The 10,023-nt window shown below is 60.7% G+C and overlaps 1 protein-coding gene across 1 annotated transcript in view; it reads left to right on the forward strand.

Annotated features, from left to right (window-relative positions):
- Positions 1-10,023, forward strand: part of COL18A1 (collagen type XVIII alpha 1 chain) — a 62,835-nt gene that overhangs the window by 47,664 nt on the left and 5,148 nt on the right. The window contains 18 exon segments of the mRNA XM_023763537.1: positions 497-532; positions 1,026-1,097; positions 1,442-1,477; positions 1,701-1,793; positions 2,297-2,326; positions 2,410-2,436; positions 2,695-2,757; positions 3,094-3,168; positions 4,498-4,524; positions 4,723-4,776; positions 5,132-5,206; positions 6,529-6,606; positions 7,171-7,213; positions 7,461-7,523; positions 8,650-8,693; positions 8,944-9,063; positions 9,742-9,895; positions 9,978-10,023. The exon segment at positions 9,978-10,023 is cut by the window's right edge and continues 2 nt beyond it. Coding sequence (XP_023619305.1) covers positions 497-532; positions 1,026-1,097; positions 1,442-1,477; positions 1,701-1,793; positions 2,297-2,326; positions 2,410-2,436; positions 2,695-2,757; positions 3,094-3,168; positions 4,498-4,524; positions 4,723-4,776; positions 5,132-5,206; positions 6,529-6,606; positions 7,171-7,213; positions 7,461-7,523; positions 8,650-8,693; positions 8,944-9,063; positions 9,742-9,895; positions 9,978-10,023 — 1,136 coding nt within the window.

Raw genomic sequence — 10,023 nt, forward strand, 5'->3', positions numbered from 1 at the left:
CCCGGTGGGCCGGATAAACGTTTTCGGCGGGCCGCATGTGGCCCGCGGGCCGTAGTTTGAGGACCCCTGCTCTAAGGTGTGCGGGGCCCACTGTGGGGTCAGCCCCTGCTATTCCACCTCTTACTTCCAGAATGTTCTGCTCTGATTTGAAAAACTTTGGGACATTTCAAAAATTGAGTTTTTAGAAGTATGTACCTATTAGATTAAGTTGTAAAAAATGAAGCCATCTCATAGAACGACATGATGGCCTGGCCTCCAGAACAGCTTTTAGCATGTGCCTTTAGCATGTGGCCAGCCCTCAGCCGTGCCGGCCGCAAAGTCCCTGCACACGGTGCTCAGTGTCCCCTGGACACTCAGCTCTGAGCTGGGCGAGGGGCAGTGTGAGAAGCTACCTGAATAACTAACCCTTTCTTACCTTTCTCTGGGGGCGGGTGGATGTCGCCATGGGGTTGGGCCTGCCCAACACTGCACTCACAGACCCCTTCATCCACTTCAGGGGGATCCTGGAACAGCTGGCCCACCAGGGACCAAGGTAAGAACCTTCCCTCGGGTCCTGGAAATCAGCAATCTTCATTAGCCCTGGTCTGGGGGCAGGAAGGGGTCCTTGGCCTGCGCCCATTGGCTCCTTTGGCCTTATCGGCCCAGTCCCCTTGCAGCCTCAGTAAGAGGCTCCCCTCCAGGCCCGGCCCAGCATCATATCATTCTCCCACTCTCCCCTGGTTCATCCCGTGCCGTCTCGGCCCTGACTTAATTCCTCAGAATTTAAGACCTACTTGTCTTAAAGGCACTCACCTCCACCTCACCCCCTCTCCCCTAGACTTTCCTGTTGCTTACTGGCTCTGCTGCAGAAATCATGGGAACCACACGTGTCCTCTGACCCTCCTCCAACCCCTGGCCCCCAGCCCCCTCCTGCCCTGCTCGACCCCTAAGTGTTTCTAGGAGGCTGAGCCCCCGCCTGTCACCTCCCCGGCACCGGCTCACTGGGCCGTGTCTGACTCATGGTCCGCTCCTCGTGTCCTTTGCAGGGAGAAGTCGGTGCAGACGGACCCCCCGGGTTTCCTGGCCTTCCCGGCAAAGAGGGCATAGCTGGAGCCCAGGTAGGTGACCACCCAGGGCTGCCAGGGGGGTGATACCCCGAAAGTGAGAGCTGGCACTCAGTGTGTCTCTCAGGCCATCTCCCAACTTAGTTCTCTGTATGCCAAGGGGCCTGGAGACTCCACTCCCTGGGATGAGTCGGGAGTCCAGGCTGCCTGAGGGAGCTTCCTGTGGTTGCCTGGCTCATCTACCACCCTGCTCCCACCCCTCCCTCCCCGCAGCCAGTTGGTCAGAGAACTCTCCATACCTCATTCAAAGCGGGTCCCAGCCGTCCAGGGTGTCCTGGGGTCGGGGAGGGTGGCTCGTGTTCTGTTTATGATGAAACGTTTCCTTCCTGTCTCTGCAGGGACCAAAAGGAGAAAAAGGGACCCAGGGAGAGAAAGTGAGTGGGGGGCAGGGGGAGGGGTTGGGTGCACAGGTGGGGTGGTGGGTGCATGTGGGAGGCTGCCCTCTGCCCCACCTGTTCTTAGAGACTTGGGGTGAAGACCCTCAAATCTGAGGGCTCTCCTCACACCCTGTCAGCTCTGAGGTCCCAGCCCTGAGCCCCTGTAACAATTCTACCCCTACAAGCAACCCAAGCACTGGACACCAGCTTCTTCTTCCAGGGTGACCCAGGGAAGGACGGAGTGGGGCAGCCAGGGCCCCCCGGGCCCCCCGGACTCCCGGGGCCCGTCGTCTACGTGTCGGAGGAGCAGGACGTAAGGACACTGCATGGGTGGGCACATGCTCTGCCTGGACCCCAGTGCAGGGCTGACCCCCAACTGCCAGGGGCCACGCTCTGATGGGCTAGGAGGACGGTGGTCAGAGCCGCCAGCCCTCCCCCCATAGGTTGACCCCCAAGGACATCGGGGTGTCCAGTCTTGGTTCTGCGGGGCTTCTCGTCGAAGCCAGGCCTTCCAGCAGCCCGTGTGGCTGAGTTGCCCCCTCCGGCCCCCATTGTACAGCAGGGGAGGCGGGGCACTGGGCCCCTGGTCCCAGGGTCCTGGGCGGTTCTCCAGTCCAGGAGGCGGCTCCCAGAAGTGGCTCCACTTCTCCTCTGAGGGACCTAGGGCACAAGCCAGGAGGGTTGAAAGCAAAACACTGCCCCATGTTTGATTTCTGGAGTTGTCCTGTTTGTCTTGTGACAGTGGTGAGAGTGGAATTTTAATTGTATACGTGGTTTTCTTTTCATGATTTCGTGTTTCTGCCGGCTTGGTGACAGAGAGCGGTGTCCGTAACCCATGGAGTCAAGGTACGTGCCGCCCTGCCTGGAGTGCGGTCTGGCTGCACGGCGCCGGTCGGCGTCCCCCGTGACACTTTTGCTCTCTCCCACAGGGCCAGCCGGGGTACGCAGGCCTCCCCGTAAGTAGCCTCAGCCCCACCCCCGCCCTGGCAGGGAGCAAAGTTTCCATGTTGTGAGGAACCTTTTGACCCCTTAGCAGGAGCCCCCCAGGGTCTAGCAGGGGGTCTCGGGCCTGTAACTGGTCAGGACCACGAAGCAGGTGCATCCTGGGAGATGAGCGGGGAGGGAGCGTGAGTGGCCATCATGGGGACTGGTCGCTCGAGCCCCTCCAGGGCCCTCCACTGCCCACGCCCACATTCCTGCCTGTCTCCCTGCAGGGACCAGCTGGGCCGAAGGGAGACACGGGCGTCAGTGGCCAGCCAGGCCCCCCGGGACCCAAGGTGAGGAGTTGGATGTCATCCGCTCAGGGGTCGGCCCCTTCTGTGAACCCTGAGGGGCAGTCCTGGTGCACCCCGGTGACCACTCCCTGGGAAGGCGGGGGACCTGGGCTCTCCCACGGACTACCTGAAGTCTGGGACAGATTCTCCTCTTAGTCACTCAGTGTGACCCATGGGGGCCCACCAAGACTCCCAACCACAGAGCCCCAGAGGGCAGGCCTGCTTACATGCACCCATTCTGGGGAATTCATGTGGACCCCGGAGTTGGGGCTCTGCTGCGGTGGTTGGAGGGCCCTCTCCCTGGAGCTGACCTCCCTGACTGCGCTGCTCGCGTTCTAGGGTGAGAAGGGTGAGCCCGGCATGGTCCTCAGTCCTGACGGCAGAGTGCTGCCCCCTGCCCAGAAAGGAGCCAAGGTGAGCCACCGGGCCTTGCTTTTCTCTCCTGTACCAGCTGGGGAGCAGGGTTTCCAGGGACCAGGGAGCCAGCATGGGCGGGGGGGGGGGTCGTCTTCCTGAGAGGGGCCAACTCCTGGCCATGCACGGGTTTTGGAACCTTCCACAGCCTGGGCTCCCTTGCCCTTCCCTGTCTGTTCCTCTTGCACAACCACATTGGGAGGGTTCTGCAAGCTCAGATGCACTGCAGCCCAGCTGGCCCTTGGTCACATCCTGCCTCCGTTGGCTGAGCCAGTCCTGCATGGGGCCTGGGGGCACTCCCGGCCACGGCTCTGGGCTCACGCCCTGGCCCCGCCTCACCTGCAGGGGATGGAGCCCCCAGCTTTGCCCAGTGGGAGCTGCCCATCCTGCTGTGTCTACTGCCTCTCAGCCTCAGGACTGCTGCTGGGGTCCTGGCCCTCCTTCCTCAGGAGGGAGCAGGACCTGGCTGGGGTCAGGCATGGGCTCCTTGAGGGGCCTGTGCCCTGTGTCCCCTGCCCCAGCAGATGACCCTCCAGACGGGCCCTTGGGTGGGTCCTGGGAGTAACTGGACCCGATCGGGTGGCTGTAGGTGCAGGCCTGCAGGGGCCTGGGAGCCCTCAGGATTGTTGGGGATGGCCGCGGGACCTGGGGTCCCAGGCCCAGAGAATACTCTGCCAGCCCCACCGGGCACTGTACCTGAGGTCAGGACCAGGGTGACTCTAACCAGGACACTGCAGGGCAGCCTCCCAAGCTGCAGGCCTCTCAGGGACCAGCTGGGCCCCATTCATCCCCCTGGGACAGGACACCATTCCAGAACCTTCTCTCTGCTGTTGTTTCCTTCCCTCCTCGGTGATCAGCGCTTCAGTGCTGCCCGGAGGGCATCCAGATGGGTACAGGGACCCCGCAGGGCTGCCTAAGGAGCAACCAGATGGGCACAGGGACCCCACGGGGCTGCCTAAGGGGAATGACCTGGAGGGCATCCAGATGGGCATGGGGACCCTCTGGGGCTGCCTAAGGGGAATGACCTGGAGGGCATCCAGATGGGCACAGGGACCCCACGGGGCTGCCTAAGGGGAATGACCTGGAGGGCATCCAGATGGGCATGGGGACCCTCTGGGGCTGCCTAAGGGGAATGACCTGGAGGGCATCCAGATGGGCATGGGGACCCTCTGGGGCTGCCTAAGGGGAATGACCTGGAGGGCATCCAGATGGGCACGGGGACCCCGCGGGGCTGCCTAAGGGGCATCCAGATGGGCATGGGGACCCCGCGGGGCTGCCCGGGGGGATGACCTGCACAGTCACCTAACAGTGCTTCTGGTTTCTGTTCAGGGGGAGCCCGGCTTCCGAGGACCTCCGGTGAGTAGGCCCCACTTCCCCGCCATGCACATGCGTGTGCTGTGCTCTGAAAAGCACTGTCCCCGCCTGGCTACTGGAAAGCACGAGTGACCAGAGCTGACATCCCAGCTTCACGTCCAAAGCTCAGGACAGGGGTTGGTGGGAGACCACAGCGGGGTCTACCTCTGCTCGCCTGAAAGTGGCTCCTCCTCTCTGCAGGGTCCATACGGACGGCCTGGGCACAAAGGAGAGATTGGCTTCCCCGGGCGACCGGTAAGGATCGAGGATCTTACTGTGTAGGTGGTGGGGGGACAGGTAGAGTGTGGCCCAGCCCGGGGGGCAGTGGGCTCTGAGGGGAGTGGATTGCCATCCTTCCCACTGCCTTCCACCTAAGGTGGCCCCTGCCGGAACATGGCTCTCTTTGTCTCTTTGGGACATGGGTGAGGAGGCCCTGCTCATGGACAGCTCAGACCCGGGAGGCGGGGGTGGGGACAGGAGTGTCTGGGGCCTGACGGCTGGGGTGGTGTGAGGCTGGAGTGGGATGGGTCTGTCCTGGTGGGGACTGAGATGGTAGCTGAGGCTGAGGTCTTGGCCAGCACCCAGCAGTTCCCCCCTACACTCTCCCCAGGGCCGTCCTGGGATGAATGGATTCAAAGGAGAGAAAGGGGAGCCAGGAGACGCCAGCGTCGGATTTGGTGCACGGGTGAGTGTCCTGCAAGGGCAGACAGGGCACGACCGGGGCCCCCAGCACCCAGAATGGCCTGAGGGGAGCAGCCTCGGGTCCCAGGCTCGTCTTCAGGAGGCTGCTTCTGAGGGGCCCTGTGGTGTGACCACGCTGTGCTTGTCCTCTGACTCGCATGCGCATACGTGCACGCACACACACGGCTCTAGCTACTTCTCGGAAGGTCATCCAGGTCAGCGTGGGGTCTGAGCTCCAGGGTTGTCTTCACGCAACACCACGTTGTTACTTGCAGTAACTCTGCCATCTTTTGGGCCAAGGGTTTTATTTTAGCAATGTTGGCAGGGGAGGGCATGTAGCCATTTCGTCCTGAGAGTTGGGGCTTGCTTCTGACACACCGGGCACCCAGTGCCCCTCCTGCCACACTCGTGCATTCTCTCCGGGAAGCCCAGCCGCACCCCAAATCTCAGCCTGGGCCCCTCCCGCCCCTCCCTGGTCCCTGTCCCGAGCTCCCACAGCTCAGCCAGATGGGACGGTGGCCCTGAGCCGTGTTCCAGGCAGTCGCTGTTCCAGTTTTGTATTTGTTGCTGGTTCTTCCTGGGAGCTTCTTTCCCTCTTGTTGACTGAGACTGGGCCGTTGTGAAAAACTAAGACTAGAAGTCAGCACTTTTCAGGGTTCTGATGCAGTGATGGAACAAGAGGTCACATTTGTGAATAAGGAAGAGAGGCTCTTGAATTCTTTTTATGCTGTTGAGTTTTATTTTGTATATATATATATACATATATATATATGTGTGTATATATATATATATATGTGTGTGTATATATATATGTGTGTATATATATATATATGTGTGTGTATATATATATGTGTGTATATATATATATATGTGTGTGTGTATATATTTATTTATTTATTATTGATTTCAGAGAGAGGAAGGGAGAGGGAGAGAGATAGAAACATCAATGATGGGAGAGAATCATTGATCAGCTGCCTCCTGCACATCCCACACTGGGGATCGAGCCCGCAACCCGGACATGTGCCCTGACCTGGAATTGAGCCATGGCCTCCTGGTTCATAGGTCGATGCTCAGCCACTGAGCCGCGCTGGCCAGGCAGCTGTTGAGTTTTAAAGGCGGCTGTGAAATGGCTGCTCATGTGCCCCTGGTCAGGTGCGTCCCACCTCTGGTTCTGCTTCTGTCTCTCCCTCCTCGGCCACACTTGGACAGTGGTAAGGGAGGACCACTGTGACTTTAAAAAATGCTGCTGCCCACATCTCCCGCCCCGGCCAGTGTCGATGGCCTGGCTGTGGACGTGACTGACCAGAGCTTTCTGTTCCCTCCCAGGGTCCACCTGGCCTCCCAGGGCCTCCAGGGCCACCAGGGCCGCCAGGCCTTCCCGGGAGCCCTGTCTACGACAGCAACGTAAGTCGCCTGGTACCGCTCGCTCGCCCCCTCCCCAGTCCTGAGACAGAGTCCTCGGTTGCTGCCACCTTCCCACCACCAACCCCCATGGACCCCAGGGAGGGGTGGCCCAAGCCCCTGGAGGCTTCCTTCCTCTGAGTAGGGGAGATGGGGTCCTTCTGGGAGGGTGGGCACCGGGCTGCCTGCCTTGGGGGCCACAGTCAATTAGAAGATCAGCCCCCAGGAAAGTACAGGCAGGGCAGGGGGCAGGGAGAGCTCTCTGGATCTGGGTACCTGAGCCCCAAGACCCATTGTCCCTGGGAGGGTGGACATGCCGTTTGACGAGGCTCAGAGACGTGAAGTGCACTCATGAGGGGCTCCTCCTGTCGTGACCAGGTCTCCTGATTCCAAACCCCGTGTCCTCTCCTCCCCCTCCCTGCCCCCCTGTCTCCAGGTGGGGGTGGAGGGTGCCTCTGCGCCCTCGAAGAGGGTGCTGGGGCTTCTGGGCTCAGAGACCCCTGGGTGGGTGGTGACCTCAGTTCCCAGTGTCTCCCTCAACAGCTATCTTTGGCCCACTCTTTGCAGGCATTTGTGGAGTCTGGCCCCGTGGGACCTCCTGGTTTGCCAGGTGAGGGCTCCTGGCGGCCCTGGAAGAGCTGGGGGTGGGCGGCCCCTTCCTGGGGTGCTGGATGCTCCAGGACTTGGCACCCCCTGCTCACCCGGCTCTGAGGCCACATGAATTCCCTGGGGACCTAACCTTGGGTGGGAGTGGACACAGGGACCACCCACTTGCTGCCCACAGTTTAGATCGGGCTCCAGAGGGCATGCTACTCCCACACATTCAGTCATGGGCACTGGGGTCTCCATTCCTCCAGGGCACCAGGGGCCTTCTGGACCAAAGGGGGACAAAGGAGACGTGGGCCCGCCCGGGCCACCAGGTGAGAGTGCTGGGCGGCCCTGGGCTGAGGGGCTGCGCTGGGGGGTGCTTGCCCTGCTCTCCGGGAGGAAGGAAACCCCTTCTGAGCTCGGGGGGCCCTCACAGGACCTGTAGGGCATGGGCTGGACTCAAGGACACCTGGTTGGCCTCATCGCCACCACAGGGCCCAGGGCGGCAGACTGTGGCCCGGCAGCATGTCCTGTCACCCCACCTGCTGAGAAGCAGGGCTGGGCGCCAGTGTGTGTCTCCCAGAGAAGACCTAGCCCTCCAGTGGGGATGCTGAGGGGCATGTGGGAGGAGGAGAGAGGTGCAGCATTGTGCTGGGAAAGGGGCTCCGCTGCAGCTGGTGGAGTGTCCATGGGAAACGGACCCCCTTCCTCAGTGGGGTTGTGAGGCTCCGGAGTCGGGGCCCAGGTGGGATGTCTGTGGTCCTTGCTGCGGGTGCAGGGCCTGGCCAGGGGAGAGGCAGGGAGGGAATACATGGTGTACATTTTTGGAAAGGAAGAAATAAACCTGCCATTTTCATAGACAACATGTTTTTGACCAACAACCCAAAAGGAATCGCAGATAAACAGTTAGAATTAATAAGTACGTTAATCAAGGTCACGAGGGCAATTTACAAAATCCATGACAGTCAGTCATAAACAACATAGAAATTTTTAAAAGTTACCATTTAGAAAGATATCAGATTGGTCACTGTCAGGGGTGGGTATGGGGGGAGGGAGAATTGGACGAAGAGGTCAAAAGGTACAAACTTCCCAACTTTTTCCTTTTTGTACCCATATGAGATGATGGCTGTTAAGTAAACTTACTGATCACTTCCCAGTATATGTAAGTCAAGTCATCCTGCTGTACGCCTTGCACTCCAACAGTGCTGTGTGTCAGTTATAGCAATAAAACTGAACGGGATAAAAAGGCACCATTAATAAACACATCCCCCCCTCAAAAAAAAAATAACTGGCAATAGGTGTAAGAAAATAGGCAAAGAATCTCTACAGAAATACAAAACGTTTATAGAGAGAGATGAAAAGATGCAGATGGATGTGTCTGGGTGGGGTTGCGGGCGGAGAATAAATGAAAGAGGCTGTACAGCGTCTCATTGAGGCCCCATCCGAAACCTCCTGTAGGCCAGTTCCCGTTCGACTTCCTCCAGCTAGAAGCTGAACTGAAGGTGGGTGACCCCTGACCCCTGCGCTGAGCCCTCCTCACTCCACTGGCCCCCCCAGGACGGGCACTGGCCATCCCTGGCGTGGTTTTGTGGGGACTCCCCGGGGTGCAACGAAAGGCCTGCCGGGCCTGGGCTCCGGGCGCTCCCCGCTGCCTCACCCTGCCCACCTCCAGGCTGGCGGGGGTCAGCACCCACCCCTCCCCACACCAGCAACCAGAGCTGGCCTGTCTGAAACAAGCATTTCCGTCCACAGGGGGACAAGGGGGACCGAGGGGACACCGGGCAGAAAGGAGAAAGGGGTGAGCCCGGCGGCGGATTCTTCGGCTCTGGTGTGCCTGGACCACCCGGCCCGCCAGGCTACCCCGGGATTCCGGTAAGTCTGGGCTTCAGGCCACCCTGTAGGTGCCCACACACAGACCCAGGCCTGTGCGTGTTCCCAGAGGCCCCTGGGGCCAGGAGCCGAGCACAGGGCCAGTCTGGCCATGAACACCCGATGAGGCTCACAGGCTGCGCCCTGCAAACGGCCCCAAACACTTCCATCCTGGTTCTGCCCTGGGGGGGCATTGGCAGGCCCGGTGGGTGCACAGTCACTGGCCCCCACCAGGGTGGGCACACCGACTGGCAGTGTCCAGCAGGGAGGTGGGGGACAGGGTGGAGCCCCCACCCAGCTCCTGATCTTCTGCTGGCACTGTTCCTCCTGATGGGGACCCCACCAAGTCCCCTCAGGGAGACCCGTGGCCCTGAAAGATTCCAGCGAACAGTGGGCCCAGCTTCTGCCTTGGGGGTAGAGGGAGATTAGGGGCCCTTGGGGGCCACACCTGTGTTCAGAGGCTGCTCTGGTGCACGTGCTGGGGTCAAACCCCAGCAACAGGGATGGGGGGTAGGGGTGGGGTGTCCTCCCGGGCCTTGGGGCATGGGAGGGAGGTGACATGGCTCAGAGGCCGTGCTTCCTGCAGAGGTTCTTGGCAGATGCCTCCCGGCCCCTCAGACTTCAGTGGCCTTGGCCGAGGGCCCTAGCTGACATCAGCACTTGTCTTGTTGTCCGTCCTAGGGTCCTAAAGGAGAGAGCATCAGGGGCCAGCCTGGCCCACCTGGACCTCAGGGACCCCCTGGCATTGGCTATGAAGGGCGCCAGGGGCCTCCCGGACCACCTGGCCCTCCAGGGCCTCCAGGACCCCCTTCCTTTCCTGGTCCCTACAGGCAGAGTAAGTTGGGCGAGGAGTGGTCTGGGCTCTAGCCTCGTACCGCTGGGGCTGGTGTGTTCTCACTCTGGCTTCTCTCTTGTAGCTATCAGCGTTCCTGGCCCCCCAGGCCCACCTGGGCCCCCAGGACC

The sequence above is a fragment of the Myotis lucifugus genome, unplaced genomic scaffold (genome assembly GCF_000147115.1).
Source record: "Myotis lucifugus unplaced genomic scaffold, Myoluc2.0 scaffold_291, whole genome shotgun sequence".
Lineage (NCBI taxonomy): Eukaryota > Metazoa > Chordata > Mammalia > Chiroptera > Vespertilionidae > Myotis > Myotis lucifugus.